The sequence below is a fragment of the Neoarius graeffei genome, chromosome 2 (assembly GCF_027579695.1).
Source record: "Neoarius graeffei isolate fNeoGra1 chromosome 2, fNeoGra1.pri, whole genome shotgun sequence".
Classification (NCBI taxonomy): Eukaryota; Metazoa; Chordata; class Actinopteri; order Siluriformes; family Ariidae; genus Neoarius; species Neoarius graeffei.
Window position 1 is genome coordinate 46,190,567 of NC_083570.1, and position 25,712 is coordinate 46,216,278.

Sequence of the window (25,712 nt, forward strand, 5' to 3'; positions counted from 1 at the left end):
GTGGAAGTGCATCATGGCACGAACGAAGGAGATTTATGAGGACCTCAGAAAAATCGTTGTTGATGCTCATCAGGCTGGAAAAGGTTACAAAACCATCTGTAAAGAGTTTGGACTCCACCAATCCACAGTCAGACAGATTGTGTACAAATGGAGGAAAGTCAAGACCATTGTTACCCTCCCCAGGAGTGGTCAACCGACAAAGATCACTCCAAGAGCAAGGCGTGTAATAGTCGGCGAGGTCACAAAGGACCCCAGGGTAACTTCTAAGCAACTGAAGGCCTCTCTCACATTGGCTAATGTTAATGTTCATGAGTCCACCATCAGGAGAACACTGAACAACAGTGGTGTGCATGGCAGGGTTTCAAGGAGAAAGCCACTGCTTTCCAAAAAGAACATTGCTGCTCATCTGCAGTTTGCTAAAGATCATGTGGACAAGCCAGAAGGCTATTGGAAAAATGTTTTGTGGACGGATGAGACCAAAATAGAACTTTTTGGTTGAAATGAGAAGCGTTATGTTTGGAGAAACACTGCATTCCAGCATAAGAACCTTATCCCATCTGTGAAACATGGTGGTGGTGGTGGTAGTATCATGGTTTGGGCCTGTTTTGCTGCATCTGGGCCAGGATGGCTTGCCATCATTGATGGAACAATGAGCTCTGAATTATACCAGTGAATTCTAAAGGAAAATGTCAGGACATCTGTCCATAAACTGAATCTCAAGAGAATGTGGGTCATGCAGCAAGACAACGACCCTAAGCACACAAGTCGTTCTACCAAAGAATGGTTAAAGAAGAATCAACTTAATGTTTTGGAATGGCCAAGTCAAAGTCCTGACCTTAATCCAATCCAAATGTTGTGGAAGGACCTGAAGCGAGCAGTTCATGTGAGGAAACCCACCAACATCCCAGAGTTGAAGCTGTTCTGTACGGAGGAATGGGCTAAAATTCCTCCAAGCCGGTGTGCAGGACTGATCAGCAGTTACCGCAAACGTTTAGTTGCAGTTATTGCTGCACAAGGGGGTCACACCAGATACTGAAAGCAAAGGTTCACATACTTTTGCCACTCACAGATATGTAATATTGGATCATTTTCCTCAATAAATAAATGACCAAGTATAATACTTTTGTCTTATTTGTTTAACTGGGTTCTCTTTATCTACTTTTAGGACTTGTGTGAAAATCTTTTTTCGGTCATATTTATGCAGAAATATAGAAAATTCTAAAGGGTTCACAAACTTTCAAGCACCACTGTGTGTGTATGTAATGCATGTGTGTATTCAAGCACAGCTTGTGACTACCATGAATACATCATTACAGCGCTTCCATCTCATGAAGGATGTTAATGCATGGTAGACTCACTAAAGTACCTGCTCACTCTGAGCAATCTCGAGGTCTGCTGCCAGACAAATTGTGGCAGCCTTTAACAGCAGCTGTGTGTGTTGCTCATTAACTCATTATGGAATGGACATAGAGCAAATGTAGACTTTAATCTTTTACTAATTTATTATTATTATTTATACCCCTGCTCCGAAGGGGGTGTTGCACTGGGTTACTTCTGTCCGTCCGTCCGTCCGAAATACCCTTTTTCTCAGCAACCACAAATCATAGCCACTTGGTACCTTAGGGTTCTATACAGTGTATGCCATTTTCAGGTCTGTCGCACATCGACTTCCCATTTACCAACTGAATGTAATTACCAGAGATGGACAAAGTACCCAAGTTTATTACTTAAGTCAAAGTACAGTGAAAGTTGTCCAGTCAAATTATTACTTAAGTTAAAGTACTGAAATATTCGCTTTTAAAAATGCTCAAGTATTAAAAGTACATTTTGTGTTAATGCATTGTTGTATTATTGCCACAGCGCTTACAAAACCTAATGCCGTTACCAAAGACAAATGTGAATTCACAAAATGAACACATGCTGTGCCATCATGGTGGTTTAACGTTAAGCTAGCTAGTCAGTGAAACGCCACCTGACATGATAGCAAACTCTTTTCAAGCTCAGTCATATTGGATAGCTAACGTTACTAGAAAAGAAAGATTTCTACATTCTGTTTATTTGACAAGATTATGCTAAAACATATTTCTGAAAGGACTTCAGATAAGTTAACATTATTCATGTTAGCATAACTCCGTTTTTACATGCTAACTAACAGTGTCCAAGTTAACTAGCTATGTGTAAACGTTAGCCGCGGACAAGGCGACGGCAACTTGGTGGGCAAATTCATAGAAAGTCATTTGACTAACCAGACTGCAAAGCTATTACAGCGTTATCGCTAGCTCTACAAGCACAGACAACTTCATTGCAAGCTTTCTCTTGGAATAAAGTGTTTATATCCCTCAATATGCTTCCGCAGGTTGGATGACGAGTTTTTGTAGGCCGTAGTGTGGTTCGTTTTCGGCAAACAAAGCAAACATTTAAAACAAATCTTTATTCCTTTCAGAAAACTGAAGCATGGGTTCTAGGTATAGCGATGGCTGCGTGTGCATTCCCCCAGAAGAACCGCCTCCTTCCATTCTGCCATCAATTGATTGAGTTCAAATAATACTGCTGAGAAATCATAGACTGGATAAAATCAAGATCAATGGACATGACGTGACCCTAGTGATGACTGATAGGCTTTCTCAGTTTCACCTGCAAAAAAACCCAATCATGTTTTAGATAAGAAAAGAAAATCCACTTTCAAAGCTACTTCAGAGTAACGAGGACCCTGACAGAAATGTCGTGGACTAAAAAGGATGATATTTGTCTTTCAAATGTAGTGAAGTTAAAGTCATAAGTTTTCAAAAAAAAATACTACTCAAGTAAAGTACAGATACTCAAAAAGTATACTTAAGTACAGTACTCAGGTAAATGTACTTCATTACTGTCCACCTCTGGTATTTACGAAACATATAGAGCGGATTTTGACGTTATTTTAAAATGACAGTTTCCCAGGATGCTATGTGAAACCCCTGGGGAGAACACTGCGCTTTACCTACTTGTTTCAGGGTTAATTATTTGTTGAAGTCAACATTCATAATAAGTGTCCTGTTCCTTCGATTGCTTGCATTCTGATAGAAGCGAGAGCGTGGGGATACGCAAGTGAGCAGTAGCTCACAGTTGATCTCGTTAAATCAGTAAAACGGACTCGTCATCATTTAGGTTCTGTGCACTTCACATCTCACTGAATGGATTTTACGTTCGTTGTATATGTGTGTAAATCAACAGTGAACTACACATCACCTTTTCCATCTCGTGTAATCTTTCAGGTGGTTCGAGACGCCGGCGCAGGTGTACTACCATGCGGCTACGCAACACGGCAATAAAGAGGTTTACCCCGGCCAGTGCCTGTGGGAAGGCTGTGAACCCTTTTCACGCCAGAGACTCTCTTTCATTACACATCTACAGGTCAGATATTGGAGATCGCTGAATCTTGTTGTCTTATTATAGTTCACAAAATATTCATAACTTTTAATTTTCTGGTTAACACATTGACCTGGCAGTGAAGGAAGTGCTATAACCAGTGTGTCTTCCCCAGGACAAGCACTGCTCTAGGGAAGCACTTCTAGCTGCACTCAAGCTGGAGGAAACGCAAGGCAGCGGTTCCAACACTTCCAAGTGAGTAACTCGTCCCTTTCGTCATTGCTCTGGTGTTGAGCTGAGGACGAATTTGTGTATCGTTTGATATTGTGGAAAACATCTAAATACATACTGAAGGCAAGGAGCAACTGGTGTGTGGTGCAGAAGAGGACGAGCCCCCGTTGATTCTGGTTCCTCTCGGAAAAGGACGGGTTTCCGTGGACCCTGGTTTCACTCATACCCCTTGTTGACCAACAGGAAATGGGTTCTTGAGCCAGTTCTGTTCAGGATTCTTTGAATCTTGGTATCAGCTAGTGAGCCGGCCCACGTTTTGAGCAGAACCGCTGCAATCAAGGATGCGTCATGAACTGAGGGTGTTGCACAGTTCACAACAGGAGTAAACAGTAGTAGTAAGATGGCGGTGCGCATCGATTTACCTCTGAGCTTTTGTTCTCTTCTTGCAGATATTTGTCTTTGGTCCACATTTTTCTGGAAATCTACCTTTTCCACTGCACACTCTGTTGCTGTACTAAGCTTCCTCTTCAACCTAATGACACGCCCACTGATGTCATCAGGGTTCACACTGGAAAAACCAGCTATATTTTGGTTCCAGCGGCGAGCCAACTTTTGAGGTTCCGAACCAATTTATTTTTGGTCAAAATGCTCTGGCCTGAGTTTCCCAAAAGCACCGCAGCATAAAGATCATCGTTAAATAGTAGAATGAGCAGCTAAATGAACGCTCTCTCTCCTAGTTAAGATGCTCTTAGCGCTAAGAGGCTTTTGGGAAACCCACCCCTGAACGCTTCAGAATTTGGTGCACGAATCAGAACGGAACCCATTCCCTGCTGGTTGAAAAGGGGTATTGGAGGACAGGTACCATTTTGTTTCTGGTTCCTTTCAGACGAGGCCGGGTTTCCTTTGAGTCTTGGTGCCGGAATATACTTGACACTCAGAACGCTTCCGCGTACACATCATGGCTACTACGTGTTCCCACTGCTCTTTTGACGTGTCCTCTGAGCACGTTGTCAGAAATTAACATATAATTACTGTATTTAACATTAGAACCTTCGTTCTGACCATCAAATCCATCGTTTCACTAAATGCACACTGACTCTGTGATTTGAGTCAAAATAGTTGAACGTAACATTAAAAATGACCTTGTTAGCATCAGCTAGCTAATGTTCGCTAGTTAGCTTACACTGGCTAGTCAGGAAAGTTGGCTACCAGTAATCTGTTGATCTAATAGCTACAGTGGTGCTTGAATGTTTGTGAACCCTTAAGAATTTTCTATATTTCTGCATAAAACATCATCAGATTTTCACACAAGTCCTAAAAGTAGATAAAGAGAACCCAGTTAAACAAATGAGACAAAAATATTATACTTGATCATTTATTTATTGAGGAAAATGATCCAATATTACATATCTGTGAGTGGCAAAAGTATGTGAACCTCTAGGATTAGCAGTTAATTTGAAGGTGAAATTAGAGTCAGGTGTTTTCAATCAATGGGATGACAATCAGGTGTGAGTGGGCACCCTGTTTTATTTAAAGAACAGGGATCTATCAAAGTCTGATCTTCACAACACATGTTTGTGGAAGTGTATCATGGCACGAACAAAGGAGATTTCTGAGGACCTCAGAAAAAGTGTTGTTGATGCTCATCAGGCTGGAAAAGGTTACAAAACCATCTCTAAAGAGTTTGGACTTCACCAATCCACAGTCAGACAGATTGTGTACAAATGGAGGAAATTCAAGACCATTGTTACCCTCCCCAGGAGTGGTCGACCAACAAAGATCACTCCAAGAGCAAAGCGTGTAATAGTCGGCGAGGTCATAAAGGACCCCAGGGTAACTTCTAAGCAACTGAAGGCCTCTCTCACATTGGCTAATGTTCATGAGTCCACCATCAGGAGAACACTGAACAGTGGTGTGCATGGCAAGGTTGCAAGGAGAAAGCCACTGCTCTCCAAAAAGAACATTGCTGCTCGTCTGCAGTTTGCTAAAGATCACGTGGACAAGCCAGAAGGCTATTGGAAAAATGTTTTGTGGACGGATGAGACCAAAATAGGACTTTTTGGTTGAAATGAGAAGCGTTATGTTTGGAGAAAGGAAAACACTGCATTCCAGCATAAGAACCTTATCCCATCTGTGAAACATGGTGGTGGTAGTATCATGGTTTGGGCCTGTTTTGCTGCATCTGGGCCAGGACGGCTTGCCATCATTGATGGAACAATGAATTCTGAATTATACCAGCAAATTCTAAAGGAAAATGTCAGGACATCTGTCCATGAACTGAATCTCAAGAGAAGGTGGGTCATGCAGCAAGACAACGACCCTAAGCACACAAGTCGTTCTACCAAAGAATGGTTAAAGAAGAATAAACTTAATGTTTTGGAATGGCCAAGTCAAAGTCCTGACCTTAATCCAATCAAAATGTTGTGGAAGGACCTGAAGCGAGCAGTTCATGTGAGGAAACCCACCAACATCCCAGAGTTGAAGCTGTTCTGTACGGAGGAATGGGCTAAAGTTCCTCCAAGCCGGTGTGCAGGACTGATCAACAGTTACCGGAAACGTTTAGTTGCAGTTATTGCTGCACAAGGGGGTCACACCAGATACTGAAAGCAAAGGTTCACATACTTTTGCCACTCACAGATATGTAATATTGGATCATTTTCCTCAATAAATAAATGACCAAGTATAATATTTTTGTCTCCTTTGTTTAACTGGGTTCTCTTTATCTACTTTTACGACTTGTGTGAATATCTGATGATGTTGTGGGTGGTAGAAATGGGCAACTGGACTTGCTTGAAGATTCTTGAAAACGTTTCACCTCTTGTCCAAAAGGCTTCCTCAGTTCTGTCTGACTAACAGGGAGTATCAGATATTTATCCTCTCCTGGCTCAGAATCAGAATTCTGATGACCAGCTCATCTAAGGTGTCATTGAGGCATCATGTTGGTGTGGGTCGCTGGAGGCTGGGTGTGAACGGCGAGTCATTAGGGTGATCAAAGGATTGCCCGTTACGGTGATCAATGGCAATCTGACTCTCTCTGTCCTCCTGTGAGTCCCCGAAAACAGCTGGGTCCTGGCGTACACCCAGCCGTCTGGGAAGAGTGTCCAAGACCACCTTGTAGATGGTTGACAAATGATGTCTTAGGCTACATCCACACGACAACGGCAACAAGATGTTATTTAAAAATATATCGCGTCCAAATGGGCAACAATCAGTAAAATATCAGGTCCATATGGCAACGCAACGCTTGCTGAAAACGATGCAATACACATGCCACACCTCTAGGGGCGCTGTAAGATGGTCCCTTCGGAGACACCAGAACAATAGAAGTAGTAAGGATGCATGTGCATAAACTATTATGCGCGAGACTTCATATTAGCCACAAAGTCAGAAAAATCTGTTTGTAAAATTACATTATAATGACCAAATACAATGAAAAGTATTTTTCCAGTCTCACCTGTGAAAGGTAATCCCATGTGATCTCGTTTGGATGGCAAACCTGTTTGTACAGTTAAACGCAGCTAATCTGTATTCTCCGCTTTGACCTCTCCAAAATGGCGGCGAGGATGACGTATGATTCTACGCGGAAGGCGGCGTCTTTAATGGTCCGGAATAAATTGAATGATACACGTTGATGGATTAATTTGTTGTTTCTCACCTGTGAAAGGTAATCCCATATGATCTCGTTTGGACGGTAAACCTGTTGGTACAGTTAAACGCAGCACATGAATCTTTATTCTCCGCTTTGACCTATCCAATATGGCGACGAGGATGACGTATGATTCTACGCGGAAGGCGGCATCTTTAATGGTCCGGAATAAATTGAATGATACACGTTGATGGATTAATTTCTTCTACGCCCTTTTTGAGGAATGTATTGTAGGACTTAAACCCACATCTGAAGAGGTGAGATCGCTCCTTTTTTTTCCCCTATTTTTGCTGGCGGGATTGACTCTGCCCTAAGGGCAGAGTCTCTCTCTCTCTCTCACTTTGCACCATTACACAATAAATATTCACAGTGAAAATATTTTGTAAGCGCGTTTCATGAACCAAGTTATAGGATTTGTTGACAACTCGCATCGAGTTCGTTACACTTCTACCCGGCGTGAAGCACTCACAGTCATGTGGTTGTGACGTCATCGTAAACAAATCCGTTCTACTCATCCAGACGACTTCACAACGGCAACGTTGCCAGATCTTTCCACTCTGGAACCCGTTCTCAAAAAGATTGCGTTTTGGGCACCCAAAACGCCGGTGCCGTGTGGACGCCAGGCCTAAACGATAAGCAATTGTATCGGAGTCACCTGAATCCGTTGCCGTGTGGACAGGGCCTTAGACCCCCACCTCTGTTCAGTGATGGCCGTTCCAGGTTGACAAAAATGGCTTCTTTGACTCCTCGCTCATACCAACGATCCTCTCTGGCTAAAATGCGTACGTCACAATCCCGAAATGAGTGTCCTTCATTGTTAAGATGAATGTAGACAGCCGAGTCCTGGCCTGAGGAGCTGGCTCTCCTGTGTTGGGCCAAGCGCCTGTATAGACCCTTTTCAGTCACGTGACCTTCGTAAACACGACCGCCATTTTGGACATGTAGTGGACTTCGGCTCGAATCAGTTTGAATGCGAGGAAGGCGACAAACGAAAAACATAAAAGAAAAAGGAGCGAGATGGAGAAAACACCTTCACTATCCAGCGACGTAGGGCATTTACAGGGCGAGCAGAGGGAGAGGTATTTGCAAAAATTGAGGTTAGCAGGCTTAGAGAACGACGTTTACCTGCTTCCACCAGGATTGTTCACTGACGTACGGAAGTACACGAAGCCCTCGTCTTTACCTGACTTCGGCCCACATGATCTGTATACCGATGTCGTTAAAAACCCATCGCCATACACAGGTATTGATCTGAAAGCGTATAAGAGTTTGGATGCCTACAAATATTTTGTGTCAGGCTGGGTAACATGCCTACATCAGCGGGTCGTCCCTGGAGCCGGTGGTCGCCATCTTATTACAGCTAAGGTTTGTTCACATTTTCATTTACTTTCGGTCCTCAGGATAAACAAAATGTTATTAAATGTCATTGAAATAACAACTTATGCCGCTTTTCCACTACAAACGCGGCTGAGCCGTGCCGTGCTGAGTCGGGCTGAGTCGGGCTGAGTGGGGCTGTTGGAGTTGCATTTCGACTACAACCGCGCTGAACCGTGCTGGCTGGAAGTGGGTGGACACATTGGGTGGAGTTAGCAAAAGTGGGTGGACGTCACGTGATGTCGTTAAGCAGCGCAAACAGTGACATCAGTGAGCTTTTAAGCGGTAGTCTCACAACCCGAATAGTAAACAATAAACATGGAGGACATGGAGTCGTTAGTGTTGCTGGTCTTGGTGCTGTGGCTTGTTGTCACCGACAACGCCAACAGATACTGGCAAGAGCGTATAGATGAGGCGAGGCGCATAAGGCTTCAGAAATTCTCGTAATTCGTAATTCTTCTTCTTCCGGGTTTGCGGTGTTTACAGATCCCAGCGTGCTCGCGGGGCGTGTGTAGGCATGTGAGGACACTCCTCCTCACCAATCAGTGCACAGGGGAGTGTCTGCTCACGCCCCCAGCCTCACTCGGCTCGGTTTGGCTCGCTTCAGCCCCACTCCAAAATGGTGCGAGTTTTAGGGGCTAAGCAGGGCTGAAGCGAGCCGAGTCGTGCTGTTTTTTGGTAGTCGAAACGCGAGCCGTGTCGGGCTGAAGTGAGCTGAAAAAGGGTAGTGGAAAAGGGCCATTAGTCTGTTGAGACATGGCCCGTTATAAATTTGCTGTTACCAGACAATGACCAAGAACTGTATTATTAGGGTCGGTGTCTGTGTTGTAGCAGTGCACTTGAGACTGAAAGGTTTTAACAGTCATCCAAATGACTGAACGTAAACATTGCTACAGTAACATACTAGCTACCATGTTGTTGACATTAGCTAGTCAACAATAGCTACTACAGAAGAACAAAGAGGTTACAATGGGTTATTTTAACCTATTTGGTTACACACTCGCCGCCACAGAATGTTAACAGCAATGTAATGCCTTTTCTGGCTAATTTTATTCGTCTTACCTCCAACAAAGTGGTCACTACACAAGCGTTGGTATGCCGAGGGCTGCCAATCTTTCCTGTTAATGGCCGCTATCCATCTTCTCCGTCGGGATCCAATAAAATGATAAACCTTGCCTTGTTTGTTGATGGTGCACAACAATATAGTGGCATGATGGAAGTCTTGCTGAAAGTAAAAACTTTCTTTGCTGCCGTTCCTCAGTGTTGGCTGTGGTAAACTACTGGTAGTACATGTCCAAAATGGCGGCCGCGTTTGTCGTGACGTCACGTGAAAAGGGTCTATAGCGGTTGTTTCGTCTCCCCAATATACGAATTTGTGCAATTCTCACTGCACTGAATTGCATACACTACGTTGTCCTGTTTGTGTCTGGGTATTCTGTCCTTAGGGTGGACCAGTTTCTGCTTCAGGGTGTTATTGGGTCTGAAATGTACCGGAATGTTGTGTTTGTAGAAGATCCTCCTGAGTTTCTCAGATAGACCAGAAATGTAGGGAATGACAATGTTCTTGCATTTGTTCCTGTTATCATCCTTGTCAGTTATGTTCCTTTTTATGCTCTTTAGGAAAGCCCAGTTGGGATAACCGCAATTCTGAAGTGCTTTCTTGATGTGATTCTGCTCCTTCTCTTTTCCCTCTAATGTTGTAGGAATGTTATGAGCCCTGTGTTGCAAGGTCCTAATGACCCCCAATTTATGTTCCAGTGGGTGGTGAGAGTCGAAAAGTAGGTACTGGTCTGTGTGTGTGGGTTTCCGGTAGACCTCGATACTAAGGCTTCTGTCTTGTCTAATGTGTACATCACAATCCAAGAAGGCTAGATTACTCTCACTGACATCTTCCCGAGTGAAGTTGATGTTGCTATCCACTGCATTGATGTGTTTCGAGAAAGCTTCCACCTCCTGGATTTTGATTTTTAACCCAAGTATCATCCCACGTATCTAAACCAATGGCTGGGAGCAACTCCTGCAAAAGTGGTCAAAGCTATATGTTCCATTTCCTCCATGTATAAATTGGCCACAATAGGGGACACTGGTGATCCCATGGCACATCCATGCTTCTGTCTGTAGAAACTTTCATTAAACTGGAAATAAGTGGTAGTCAGGCAGAGTTCAAGCAGGGTGCAAATCTGATCTGTGGTGAGTTTCGTTCTATCCAGTAAGGAGCTATCCTGAAGGAGTTGTTTTCTTACAGATTCGACTGCTTCTGTGGTGGGAATGCAGGTGAACAGAGAAGTGACATCGTAGGAAACCATGGTTTCATCTGAATCTAGTTTGAGGTCTGCAACTTTAGAAGCAAAATCTTGGGAATTTTTGACATATGGTGTATTCCCAACCAGAGGAGCCAAGATGGTGGCTAGGTGTTTAGCAATGTTATATGTGACCGAGTTTATACTGCTGATAATAGGTCTGAGAGGAGCTCCTTCTTTGTGAATCTTGGGGAGTCCGTATATGAAAGGCACGGCTTCCCCAGGGTACAATCTGTAGTAAAGAGATTTGGTTGATGGCTTGGTCCTTTTCTAGTTGTTGCAAGCAGCTAACAACTTTCTTTTTGTAACCACTTAGTTTAGATACGTGGATGATACTTGGGTTAAAATCAAAATCCAGGAGGTGGAAGCTTTCTCGAAACACATCAATGCAGTGGATAGCAACATCAACTTCACTCGGGAAGATGTCAGTGGGAATAATCTGGCCTTCTTGGATTGTGATGTACACATTAGACAAGACAGAAGCCTTAGTATCGAGGTCTACCGGAAACCCACACACAAAGACCAGTACCTACTTTTCGACTCTCACCACCCACTGGAACATAAATTGGGGGTCATTAGGACCTTGCAACACAGGGCTCAGAACATTCCTACAACATTAGAGGGAAAAGAGAAGGAGCAGAATCACATCAAGAAAGCACTTCAGAATTGCGGTTATCCCAACTGGGCTTTCCTAAAGAGCATAAAAAGGAACATAACTGACAAGGATGATAACAGGAACAAACGCAAGAACATTGTCATTCCCTACATTTCTGGTCTATCTGAGAAACTCAGGAGGATCTTCTACAAACACAACATTCCGGTACATTTCAGACCCAATAACACCCTGAAGCAGAAACTGGTCCACCCTAAGGACAGAATACCCAGACACAAACAGGACAACGTAGTGTATGCAATTCAGTGCAGTGAGAATTGCACAAATTCGTATATTGGGGAGACGAAACAACCGCTATACAGGCGCTTGGCCCAACACAGGAGAGTCAGCTCCTCAGGCCAGGACTCGGCTGTCTACATTCATCTTAACAATGAAGGACACTCATTTCGGGATTGTGACGTACGCATTTTAGCCAGAGAGGATCATTGGTATGAGCGTGGAGTCAAAGAAGCCAATTTTGTCAACCTGGAATGGCCATCACTGAACAGAGGTGGGGGTCTAAGACATCATTTGTCAACCATCTACAAGGTGGTCTTGGACACTCTTCCCAGACGGCTGGGTGTACGCCAGGACCCAGCTGTTTTCGGGGACTCACAGGAGGACAGAGAGAGTCAGATTGCCATTGATCACCCTAATGACTCGCCGTTCACACCCAGCCTCCAGCGACCCACACCAACATGATGCCTCAATGACACCTTAGATGAGCTGGTCATCAGAATTCTGATTCTGAGCCAGGAGAGGATAAATATCTGATACTCCCTGTTAGTCAGACAATTAAGGAAGCCTTTTGGACGAGAGGTGAAACGTTTTCAAGAATCTTCAAGTAAGTCCAGTTGCCCATTTCTACCACCCACAGTTTACTATGACCTGGATGATTGAGAATCTTCACAGACATCTGATGATGTTTTGGGTCATATTTATGCAGAAATATAGAAAATTTTAAAGGGTTCACAAACTTTCAACTACCACTGTATAGTAGCCTATAATTATAACTAAATAATAAAACCGCTTATCTTGCGAGTTTGCTATTAATGCAGGGTTTTTTCTAGAAAAATTTAGTATGAGAATTTCGATGCGGAAATTCTCGATCGGTCGGGTTACCGGAAACACACTTTTTTTTATTATTTGGCCTAATCTTCTTCTGCCCCGGACAGTCTTTGGCTTTCTTCCATTTTGTGCCGCGGGATGACATCTTTAAATGCCCAAGTGTCAACAAAAACAACTCGCGAACTACTTCTGTCAAAAGCTCCCGCGCCGGTGGGTGAAAGGTCATTCAGTCTCGAGAAATCTCGCTCTACAAGTCAGCTGACCTTGTATGTAACCCATATCAAATCTCGCGAGAGCAGCCGCGACAAGTAAACAACATGGCGCCTCAGTCTGGAAAACGCCAATTCGGATTGTTTTTGCACCGTCTGGCGGTGTATCTACGATGATTGGAATATTTTTGGAGTAATTATAACGTATTTGATGATCAGACACATTGTCACGTAGTGTTGCTGGGATGTTTTCACGGAGTCGGTAAGGGGGCGCATGCCGAGAGTAAGAGGGCACAGCGCCCCTGTTCCCCCGTTTAGACGAAAGCCTGATTAATGTATGAAGCCAATTGCTTTGTCAGGCTGGCCTGTGTATAAGTCTATGTTCTTGTTTAAAAAAATTTGTTAAAAAGTGCATGTGATTTCTGGACAATGTTCAGGTTTGGCTTATACTCCTCTTTCTCATTGTTATGCAAAACTAGGATAAAAATCCCCCCACATTTTATATTCCGTTTCACAGCAAAGTTATGGCTCTCTTAAGGTGGAGTGTTTTCCCTTCCATACCATATTTCTTCATTTGTAAAACCAATCCTAAAGTATAACCGCACCAAATCCTCAACATCCCTCGTTTTTATACAGTGAGCGTTGCTCTGACCATCCTGGCACAGTACTGTACTGCGACGACTTCTTCCTTTCTCATAAAATGAGATGTTATGACTCTTCCCCCCCCCCGTATATTATGTTTCTCTCTAATTATTATGACTGGTTTTTTTTCCTCATAATATTACAATTTTCTTTAAATATTGATACTTTTTTCATCATACTGTACCATACTACAACTTTTGTTTCAATATATGGTGACTTTTTTTTATTATTTTCAAAATGCTGCAACTTTTTCCACTAGATGTTACGACTTTATTTTCGAATCTATTTTTATCCCCTGCCGGCCAAAAGGCCCGAAGAGGGATTATGTCGTGGTGATTTCCATCTGTCCGTCCATCCCAGGAAGGGCTCACCTTCTGAAATCAACTCCTCTCACAATTTTTGGAGGAATTTCATGAAACTTGACAGGATTCTTTGTTACATGTCAGTAATACGCATATTGCAATTTCGTTCAATTCAGTCGCATTTTACCAGAGTTGTGGCATCATTGCCAGCGGGGGATATTGTGCTCTCAGAGCACCAGTGGCCCAAAAACTCAGACGTGCGACATTAGTTTATTGGCGTTTATTGAATAGTTTAATATTGCTCACAGCAGTTGTTTTTTGAATGCAGTGGGTTTGTTTCACCGCCTACTTTTTTCGACCTCCAGTAATTTTTGCAGTTACAGTGGGGCAAAAAAGTATTTAGTCAGCCACCAATTGTGCAAGTTCTCCCACTTAAAAAGATGAGCGAGGCCTGTAATTTTCATCATAGGTACACTTCAACTATGAGAGACAGAATGGGGGGAAAGAATCCAGGAAATCACATTGTAGGATTTTTAATGAATTTATTTGCAAATTATGGTGGAAAATAAGTATTTGGTCAATAACAAAAGTTCATCTCAATACTTTGTTATATACCCTTTGTTGGCAATGACAGAGGTCAAACGTTTTCTGTAAGTCTTCACAAGGTTTTCACACACTGTTGCTGGTATTTTGGCCCATTCCTCCATGCAGATCTCCTCTAGAGCAGTGATGTTTTGGGGCTGTCGCTGGGCAACACGGACTTTCAACTCCCTCCAAAGATTTTCTATGGGGTTGAGATCTGGAGACTGGCTAGGCCACTCCAGGACCTTGAAATGCTTCTTACGGAGCCACTCCTTCGTTGCCCGGGTGGTGTGTTTGGGATCATTGTCATGCTGAAAGACCCAGCCACGTTTCATCTTCAATGCCCTTGCTGATGGAAGGAGGTTTTCACTCAAAATCTCACGATACATGGCCCCATTCATTCTTTCCTTTACACGGATCAGTCGTCCTGGTCCCTTTGCAGAAAAACAGCCCCAAAGCATGATGTTTCCACCCCCATGCTTCACAGTAGGTATGGTGTTCTCTGGATGCAACTCAGCATTCTTTCTCCTCCAAACACGACAAGTTGAGTTTTTACCACAAAGTTCTATTTTGGTTTCATCTGACCATATGACATTCTCCCAATCCTCTTCTGGATCATCCAAATGCTCTCTAGCAAACTTCAGACGGGCCTGGACATGTACTGGCTTAAGCAGGGGGACACGTCTGGCACTGCAGGATTTGAGTCCCTGGCGGCGTAGTGTGTTACTGATGGTAGCCTTTGTTACTTTGGTCCCAGCTCTCTGCAGGTCATTCACTAGGTCCCCCCGTGTGGTTCTGGGATTTTTGCTCACCGTTCTTGTGATCATTTTGACCCCACGGGGTGAGATCTTGCGTGGAGCCCCGTATGTCTTGTATGTCTTCCATTTTCTAATAATTGCTCCCACAGTTGATTTCTTCACACCAAGCTGCTTACCTATTGCAGATTCGTCTTCCCAGCCTGGTGCAGGGCTACAATTTTGTTTCTGGTGTCCTTTGACAGCTCTTTGGTCTTGGCCATAGTGGAGTTTGGAGTGTGACTGTTTGAGGTTGTGGACAGGTGTCTTTTATGCTGATAACGAGTTCAAACAGGTGCCATTAATACAGGTAACGAGTGGAGGACAGAGGAGCCTCTTAAAGAAGTTGTTACAGGTCTGTGAGAGCCAGAAATCTTGCTTGTTTGTCGGTGACCAAATACTTATTTTACCGAGGAATTTACCAATTAATTCATTAAAAATCCTACAATGTGATTTCCTGGATTCTTTCCCCCCATTCTGTCTCTCATAGTTGAAGTGTACCTATGATGAAAATTTACAGGCCTCGCTCATCTTTTTAAGTGGGAGAACTTGCACAATTGGTGGCTGACTAAATACTTTTTTGCCCCACTAAGTTTTTCTCTGCATGAAAACACTAGAATCAGTGAATAACTAGCTGATGGCTTGAATGGTTAATCTGTGCATCATGTGTGTTACAGTGAGTTCTTCGCTTTAGCCAGCTGTATATTGTTCTAAGTAAAGCTACACATGAATGAGTGTTGTAGTTTTTTTTTTCCTCTTTAAGTTTGTGTGTGGTAATAAACAGCCATCTTAAAGAGGAACTGAAGTTATTTTTAAACTTGCTTTATTTCTTAATTAACATCTCGATTAATTTCGAGATTTGCCAGCTTCATCAGTGATGGAGATTATTCTATACGACTTCGAACCAACGTGGAGTAGAGTTGGAAAGACGACAGGATAAGGACTCGACCATCACGCTGGTATTTACATCATTACTGTCGCACAATTAAAGCGTGCCAGATCAGGCGGCTGGTGGGTTTTCAAAATAATAAATACATATTCTACTGAGCGCATTTCCCACATAATCCTCACTAAGGTTTCAGACAGCACTACAAAACGGCGTCCCCGCTATATAGTGAGTAGGGAGCGATTTCGGACACAGGGAAAACTTCTGGCTTGATTACATCAGCATTCGAAAGAGGCCGCGCGCGTCTTTTGACAACGTTGGCGGATGTCGGTCACTTTGATTTCTGCTGTATGTTTTACTTCTGTCCTACGATGTCTCGCACAGGTCTCAGCGAATCTCGTTTACGGCCATTGCTTTGACATATGGACTGATATATTACAGAGCATATTTCAAACACTCATAACTTGCTATAGCAGCGACAAAATAGCTGTCAGAAATGCATTCTGGGGCGGCACGGTGGTGTAGTGGTTAGCGCTGTCGCCTCACAGCAAGAAGGTCCGGGTTCGAGCCCCGTGGCCGGCGAGGGCCTTTCTGTGCGGAGTTTGCATGTTCTCCCCGTGTCCGCGTGGGTTTCCTCCGGGTGCTCCGGTTTCCCCCACAGTCCAAAGACATGCAGGTTAGGTTAACTGGTGACTCTAAATTGACCGTAGGTGTGAATGTGAGTGTGAATGGTTGTCTGTGTCTATGTGTCAGCCCTGTGATGACCTGGCGACTTGTCCAGGGTGTACCCCGCCTTTCGCCCGTAGTCAGCTGGGATAGGCTCCAGCTTGCCTGCGACCCTGTAGAACAGGATAAAGCGGCTACAGATGATATGAGAAACACATTCCGATATTTAATCTCATCTCATTATCTGTAGCTGCTTTATCCTGTTCTACAGGGTCGCAGGCAAGCTGGAGCCTATCCCAGCTGACTACGGGCGAAAGGCGGGGTACACCCTGGACAAGTCGCCAGGTCATCACAGGGCTGACACATAGACACAGACAACCATTCACGCTCACATTCACACCTACGCTCAATTTAGAGTCACCAGTTAACCTAACCTGCATGTCTTTGGACTGTGGGGGAAACCGGAGGAAACCCACGCGGACACGGGGAGAACATGCAAACTCCACACAGAAAAGCCCTCGCCGGCCACGGGGCTCGAACCTGGACCTTCTTGCTGTGAGGCGACAGCGCTAACCACTACACCACCGGGCCGCCCCCGATATTTAATAAAATGAGAAATAGAATTTTGATAATTAAAAAATTTGCCTTCAGTTCCCCTTTAAAGCTGAATAGGTGTGACACCATCTTCATCTACCTTTTAATTCACAAATTGCAGTTTTTGTAAAGTATGGCTAGTTTGAATGTGATTTAGTTTGTGTGTTAATTGCAATTTCATGTGTGTGTGTTAGGTCTCCCCCACCGGCAGGCAGCAGCCCGGCTACAACCAGGCCACAGAAAGCGATAGTGAATCACCCGAGTGCGGCCCTCATGGCCCTGCGCCGGGGCTCCCGCAACCTGGTGTTCAGGGACTTCACTGTGAGTTACACAACACCGAGCATCTCTTTCCTGTAGATGCACTTTATACTCCGTGCTAATTCAGTTTCTGGTCAAATATGTATGAAGGATTAGACGCTGATCCATTGCCATGTTCTCTTTCTCAGGACGATAAAGAGGGACCACTGACCAAACACATGAGACTAACTGCTGCCTTAACGTTAAAGAACATTGCCAAGTATTCAGACTGTGGAAAAAAGTAAGTGAAAATCCTCATTTCAGTAAACGGGGGGTGGTATGGAATGATGACTTCATACCTTCCAGCCAGTCACAGGAGCCTGCGAGCTCATGTATGCGGAAGAGGGCGGATAGCGCTTCTCTACCAGTGTGACGCGCTGCCCTGCGAGTTCAGAAAGATGCGGTTGGCTGGCTTCATGTGTCTCGGAGGAAGCACACGTTTGCCTTTACCCTTCATGTGATCAGGGAGAGCTGGCTGGTGGACTCCTAAATTTAGGACGAATCATCCGAAAACTAAAGATGAAGAAATTTTTAAGAGCTAATTTCTACATTGAGATGTACCTCTTTGATTAGATATGAAATTGTGGATTATGAATTTCAGCTATAAAACAGGCCCCTATGTACTGATTGATGATGTGAATCAGAACGCTTAATTTTTGTGTGTTTTTGTGTGTATAGATTGGTGAAACGGCATGAGAATCACCTCTCGGTGCTGGCGCTCAGCAATATGGAGGTTTCCACCACGCTTGCGAAATGCCTTTACGAACTCACGCACACACTGCAGGCTTGAGCCCAGCTGAACCCAAAAAACCATTTGAACAGGAAACGGATCTTTTGTACTTGTACTGGCGCGTGAGATGCTGGCGTCGGCAATGCCTCTCTCCTCCCCGTTCATCGTTTTTCTCCCTCCATTCCGTTCTCTGTGCGTTGGGATTTGTGCATCATCACTTCACCTTATTAAAAAAAAAAAAGGAAAAAAAAAAACTGCCACGGGTCTTCCACCAGCCACACAGAAACCAGCGCACATCCAACACTTTTCCAAACAAGCCACCTTCTCTTCTCGCCTGAACAAAGCTGCCTCTCCACTCTCAACCAAACGAGCACATGTTCCTCGGTCCTGAGCGAATCAGTGGGGTGGGTGGGGTTTTTGTTTGTTTGTTGATCATTTTTGTTTTGGATGAGGTGGAAGGAAGTGGGCGGGCTCAGTTGATGCAGGGGCGGAGCAGGGGCAGCAGAGGTGTGGCTAGATGGATGATTTTTTTTTTCTTCTGTTCTTTAGAAGTTGATAGCTTTGGTTTTCTTACTTGAGCCGATTATATTTTCACTTATTTATTATTGAAATAAATACCAATATTAAATGAGAAAAAAAAACCCTTGTAAATATTTGTGAATAAATATAAAGTTAAAAAAAAAAAAACTCCTTTCATGCCGCTGCAGCCACTGGAGAGTTCACTCTGGAGTGTCGGAAGCGTTATCTTGGTAGGTTTTGGTTTTTTTTTTTTTGGTTCCCTGGTGACTTGTACGAGATGTGATTCTATACTCAGCAGTGGATGAATGTACTTAAGAACTTGTAAATATTCTACAAAGGTACTGATGCTGTAAAGTTTAGGGAGGGGGATGGGGAACAGGTTTTTTTTGTGGAACTGTGATTTCTTTTTTTCCCCCCCATTTTTGTACTATTATAACTTGTAGAACTCATTTTGCTGGCTGAAAGAGTACGGAATAATATATCTTGTTATTTTGTAGACGAACAGGAAAAAAAAAAAAACCCAACACACACACATTGAAGGTATTTCCCTCTTCCACGTATCCACTCTAAGCGTCACTGTACAGGCCCTCTCTGCCCGTACCGGATTCTTTTTGTATTTGTAAATTGGTTTAAATACATGGCGTTTTATACAGGTTACCTCCTGTGTTATTTGCTTTCTGTGCATATATTTTTCCTCCCCCTCCCTTTTTTCTATCTTAATATAGTGTGGAATTTTATTGTACTATTTTTTCATTCTTAATACCATGCCACATTCCGGCTCCCTGCTTCCCAGACTGTCCTCCCCTCGAGTGTGTTGTGTAACATTTATAAACTGCCTGTTGTGTTAGCATCCGAGTGGGGTGTTTCCCCCTTCACCATTTCTGCCGTGTCAGTAGGGTGTGTGATTATATATACATATACCTAACAGTCTGTTCTAGGTTGGCTTACTTTACTGGGTGACTGTTTATAGTTTTTAAATAAAAGACTGAACATTTTTGCTATTGTTTGACACGAGGGTTTCTTTTTTGTAACTTTTTGTATTTTGTGTGCCGTCTGCCCTTTTCCTCACTGCACAGCTAATTTCTTTTTTCTTTTTTGCGCCTGTTGATTGTTGAGAAATAAAATCTACTAAAAAGCTATACATTACAGGCCTGTCCCCGTAATCTAATATTTGATCAGAGACCGATCTAAAACACTGATCTGTGCTATGACAAAGAATACAAATGGGAACCGAGAGCTTGTTTTTATTGAATTTTTTTTTTTTTACTCTGGGAGGTAAATAAATACATTTGTGTGATACAGAAAGCACTATGAGGGGCATTAACCCACTTAAAACAGCTCTGTTCATATTTTAATTGAAAAAATCTGTGCACAGGCTCCCTGCACCTAATGTCCAAGATTCACATAAAAACAAATCTCCAGCTGCACTGATGGCACCAAAAAAAAAAAAACAACCCACCGTCAATGGACATTTCTTGATTACGCCGAGTAGAAAAACTAAAGAATGAATGAATTATTACATCATTAAAAGTCCTTGACACTGTGTGAACAAAACAGATGGAAGGAGGACAAGCAAGATGGAGAAGTACCACTCTTCATTTGATGAGTCACTTACAGCAATGCCACAGACTGGAAAACAGCCAGAAATTATCCCCCAAAAAAAAGGACGACTTTATTTTATTTTAAGAGTAAAGTGTGGACTGTGAGATCCACCCCTCAGCGAATGTTTACAGCAGCCCCAGCAGAACAAAAAGCAATTAAAGGGCAGTTTGCACTATATGAAATCCAAATTAAACAAAAATAATGTAATCTATAGAAAAATCATTACTGTTCTCAGATATGAAAAGAAGCTCCAGTTGTAACGGCCGGTGGAACACAGGCTCCTGTGGAGGAATTGCACTTGTGCGGGCAGCAGAGTGGCGTCTCCCTCAGTTCTTATCTGTTTTGTTCTTGCGAATGTGTTTGTACTTGTCAACGTATGCTTTGACGAGGTTGGCCACTTTACTGGCGTCGACTTCTCCGCTCTTGCTGTGGCAGACCTGGAAGAAAAAAAAAAAATGGAGTGTGTTTGCATTTTGCACATTTTTCCTTGATCTTTCGCCCTGGATTTCTGAAGGCATGCGGCTTTGGATATAATAAAAATGTGTGTTTACAGGTTTTCAAGACCAGAAGGATTAAGACCAGACTGCTAGCAAATACTTCACCTCAGGAAACAAGATCCCCATTAAGGAAAACAGGCACAGCGGCTACAAGAAGCGAGTGCAGTTCAAATGCTGGCTTTTTGTGACGTTTTTAAAAAACCAAAAAAAAAAAACCCCACACAAAAAAGATAAACTACTAGAGATTTTTTCACCTTTAATGCGAGAGCACAACCAATACAATGCAACTGAAAAACAACATTCTTGGGGAAACCCCACCCCAAACAATGCGTGTGTGACTGTGCTCAGAATTAACCAAGATCACATTCAGACTCCTGTTCAAAAGTAATCATCGTACACCAATCATCAGTGAAGTGATTCTGATAGGAGCCATCCATGATCCCCTCTATTTTAGCAGAAAACCTGCAGCCCTCTTATCAGCAAACAACGAAGAAGCATTTCACTTCCAGTATGATAACACAAGTCAATAAAGGAACGGCCTCATGAAGAGGATCAACGGAGACCAGATCTAAATCTCATCAAAAACCTGTGGAAGGACTTGAAGAGGGTGGCGTACAATTTAATAGATCTGGATGGAAGAGGCAAATAAAGTTGCCAAATCAAGACATGCCAAGTTGGGCTAGCACATACATACAGATTTTTTTTATATTATACACACACGCACACAAAACCCTTTTGCTTGATATACAGCACTCAGTGTTCACTCAGGGGTGTGTACACATGCAACCAGGTTACTGTTTACAAAGTTTGTTCCCCCCCCCCTTTCATTTCAGATTGTTAACGCAATTTAATAGTTTTGAATCTCGTAATTAAAAAAAAAAAAGTGGAAAGTGACTTTACACAACACATGCATTTTTATTATACTTACAATTTTGGAATTCTTACTTTGGTTAAAAGTAGCTTGCAAAAGCACATTTTGTGTGTGTCTGTGCGTGTGTGTTTTTTTGGGGGGGTGGCATGGCACACCCACTCATAACATGGTGCATTTCCTGATAATAATAATGGCCCAGCGTCAAGGCAGTATACATTGAGAGAATTCAAGGCCAATTCAACTAAAATTTAGCTTTACGTTACTAAAATATATCAACAAAAAGTTACCAAGATGCATTACAGCTGCTCTTGCGTCACGTTTAAACCAATTAATTGTAGACAGAGTTCACACAAAAGTGATTTTTTTTTTTGCGCACAGGCATAGCTGGCCTTAAGGGTTCTGCACATCTCCACTTACAAGCAAAATAACCTAGCTAGTACATTTAAAAAAGAAAAAAAAAAAAAAAAAAGAAAAAACACACACAACAACCACCCCATTTACCCCGGCCACCCCTGATGCACCCCCCCAACATTTTCTGTGTATTTTCTAATCTGTGTAATTTGTTCTTCTACCTTTTAAAAACCATTAGGCAAAAGCCAGATAATTAGTTAACACTATCTAAAATACAGGAGTATAAAACACAAAGACACACAATCAGTGAAATATTTGCATACTGTGGGCAAACGGATATCTCAAAGGGAAACACGTAACCCAAGTCCTTGTATGCAGGTCTCGCCACTTGGCAGCCATCTTGGTAACTCACCCGGGGAGTTATTTTGAACTAGCACGATCAGGCCCCTATCTAAATGAATGGGGTGAGAGGCATAACGGCACTTCCAATGGCCACCAGGACAAAAACTGCATGCACAGAATCAGCAGTCAAATCTGATTTATTTAGGAGAGAGAAAAAAAAAATTGCTTAAAAAGGTTTGGCGAGTGCCCCAAAGTAAAGTTTCAATAGTCCCCCCCACCACACAGGTTATATTTCTACTACGCATGCACAAGGTTGCTATGACGACACTATACTTCTACTACACGTGTGCTTGCATCACTGCAACACCACGATTGGGTTAAATACGCGTCACAGTTCAGCAGATAACTGGCTTTTTTGGGGAGAGAGGGCGAATATTGCATACACCACTGTCTTAACGTTACTTTCCCATCGATTTCTATACAGGATCCTGTATGTGGTTTGTCTCTGACCTAGTGGTGTAGCGTGCAAAAATGTTACTTGGTGAAAAAGGAGCCGGTTACTAGAAAAGTTACATTAATGAAAACGCTTCTGATGACCATTAATGCTAATCAGTTACTTTAATCCTGAAAATTATCTAGTTATTTTGTCATCATAAATCACTGGTTAATGTGTTTGTGGTGGGATTTTTTTTTTTACTTTTAAAAAACTAACATGAAAGTGTGCAAATAATAAAAGGAAAAAAAAAAAACGGACAACATGCTAGCTTACTTTTTCTACAGCTTTGCGTACAATCTCTTTGTACTCCTCCTTGGTGATATCCTTCTTTTGGTAATATGGCTTGATGGCTGCTTTCACTTCAGTGATGGCTTTTTCCTGAATTTGTAATTTCTGTTATAAAACAGTGATGAAATATAAAATCAGTTTTTTTTTTAATGCTACCCATACTGCCATATTGATGCACCATTCCATCAGTGCTGTATACTTACCTTCTCCTTCTTGGAACTGTCTGCATGAGCTCTGCTGTGAGATGAGGGCTGTGTGGTTGAAGATGGCTGTGCTACATTGGGTGTGTTGGTAAGATGAGCCTGTGACACTGCAGCCTTGCTTGGCGACGCCTTCACAGGACCTTTTCCTGGCACACTTGTAATCACCTTTTTAAACAAATGAACAAAATCATGCCAATATCACTGTAATACAAAGCCAGAACATATTTTAAAAAAGTAATAAATTATACAGAACACCACAGATCCCTAACCTGAGGCAGTGGATCAGTGGGCAAGACGGTGAGGCTGCCCTGCTGTACAGGAGGAGGTGGTGGAGGTGGTGGTGGGAGCCCCTGCACAGCCATTGTGTGTATCTGAAGAGGGGGGCCAGGTGGATGCAGGTGGACCGGTATCTGGGTGGGAATGGCAAACGGGGCTGGCTGTACAGCCACAGAAGGGCCTCGAGGTCCCATAGAACCCAATGGGTAGCGCAGCACTCCGAGCACATTAATCGGGTGAGGAAGCACACTGGGAGGGGGAGGTACTGCTTCGTTGGGTATGTGGATGTTTGGCTCACTCTGTGGGAGATCTGAAATAAAAATATAAGCAGCATCATAATTAATACCAGCAAGATCAGAGGTAGGTACTGAAAGGCATTTAAGAACATGTTTTAAATGACAGTATATCAGGGGGTAGTACATCAGGGGTTTAGCCAAGTTTAATGATTAACTATATGGTAATTATAGTGTTGGCAGTACACCTATTGATCTTTGTGTCTTAACAAGCACCCAAACACTTGGCTACAACTGGCATCAATAACACCAGTAATTTGGTTAAGGACCTCTAGTCATGACATAATTTGATTAGGCCAATTAATGCAAACCATAACGATCACAAACCAGCAGAGTCGGCAGAGACTTGGGATCAACAAATGGCAACCCACAGGACTCAGAATTTTCTTTGGCCTCAACCAATCCTTCAACACACAATTTCAAGTAACATTAAAAAGATCTGCATAAACAGTAAGGAGTATTGAATACTACCATCAAGATCTACTGAAATGCACAGGTATACACACTCTACATTCTAAAGGATGAGGACACCTGACCATCACACCCATATGTGGGTTCTTCCCCAAACTGTTCTCATGAAGTAGGAAACACAACAGTATAGAAGGTCCGTGTGCTGTAGCATTACAATTTCCCTTCGCTGGAACCAAGAGGCCCAAACCTATTCCAGGATGACAATGCCCCTGTGAACAAAGCAAACTCCATGAAGATATGGTTTGCCAGGGGTTGGAGTGGAAGAACTTAAGCGTCCTGCACCTCAACCTCAAAGCCCTGACCTCAACCCCAACGAACACCTTTGGGATGAACTGAAACACAGACTGCACCAGGCTTGTAGTACTCAAGTCCGACTCGTGCACCAATTTTAAGGACTCATGACTTGACTTGAGCACTGATCATCATATCTTATCACGCCACCACTGTATCCACACTACGGCAGTTTTGTTAGCATCCAAAAGGTCTTGGTCAGAGCAGCTTGGGCCCAATGGGCATCCTCGGAGAAGGTGATCCATGGTTGAGCATGGATGACTCAGACTCGTGCATTAACTGCATTTGGACTCGTAAACTGGAGACGAGGACTTGGATTTTCTCTTTATTTTTTGTAACACGGCATAATAATTTAGCATAAGGTATTTATATCTACATTAATTTTTATACTAATTTTGTGCAAGAGAATCCACATCCATCTGTTCATACGTTATATTCAGGAACAAACTAACGTTAATGATGCTAAAATGCCTTGAGAGAACGTCCCTAGGACTGCCTGCTTTGCTCAAAAAAAAAATTTTTAAATAAAATATTGCACTGCTACATGTTCCATATGTAGAAGAACTATTGAGGAGACGACGGGGACAACCTCCAACTTTGTCATTTGGCGAGACTCCACCTAAAGAAGGAAGTGACATGCTCTGTTCATTGCTCTGTTGATAGCGAGGCTTGCTGAGCGATGAACAAGCTTTTTATCCTGTAGCCTACTAACTAAAATGGGGCAGTCGAGCAATAACTTTAGTCCAACACAGTAGAAAAGACACTTTCACAAAGGCAGCAACAGCCACCGTCAAATGGTGTGGTTGGAACCTTGTTCTCTGACTCGGCTCAGTAGTGGACTCAACTCGAAATTTTCTTTAAAATGACTTGGACTTGACTCAGACTTGAACACTG

The 25,712-nt window shown here is 43.0% G+C and overlaps 2 protein-coding genes across 10 annotated transcripts in view; one reads left to right on the forward strand and one right to left on the reverse strand.

The window, feature by feature from the left end:
• The window catches only part of arid2 (AT-rich interactive domain 2), a 107,323-nt gene extending 87,487 nt beyond the window's left edge, over positions 1–19,836 (forward strand). The window contains exons 17-21 of the mRNA XM_060914332.1: positions 3,252–3,390; positions 3,521–3,600; positions 17,486–17,612; positions 17,738–17,829; positions 18,267–19,836. Coding sequence (XP_060770315.1) covers positions 3,252–3,390; positions 3,521–3,600; positions 17,486–17,612; positions 17,738–17,829; positions 18,267–18,378 — 550 coding nt within the window. The 3' untranslated portion in view covers positions 18,379–19,836. The remainder of the gene's footprint in view (positions 1–3,251; positions 3,391–3,520; positions 3,601–17,485; positions 17,613–17,737; positions 17,830–18,266) is intronic.
• Positions 19,837–20,065: 229 nt separating this feature from the next.
• Positions 20,066–25,712, reverse strand: part of scaf11 (SR-related CTD-associated factor 11) — a 73,020-nt gene continuing 67,373 nt past the window's right edge. For all 9 annotated transcript variants that reach the window (XM_060914341.1, XM_060914337.1, XM_060914339.1 and 6 more), the window contains 4 exons: positions 23,757–24,073; positions 23,488–23,652; positions 23,270–23,389; positions 20,066–20,876 (listed from right to left, as the gene is read on the reverse strand). In XM_060914341.1, the coding sequence (XP_060770324.1) occupies positions 20,766–20,876; positions 23,270–23,389; positions 23,488–23,652; positions 23,757–24,073 (713 nt within the window). In that variant the 3' untranslated portion in view covers positions 20,066–20,765. The remainder of the gene's footprint in view (positions 20,877–23,269; positions 23,390–23,487; positions 23,653–23,756; positions 24,074–25,712) is intronic.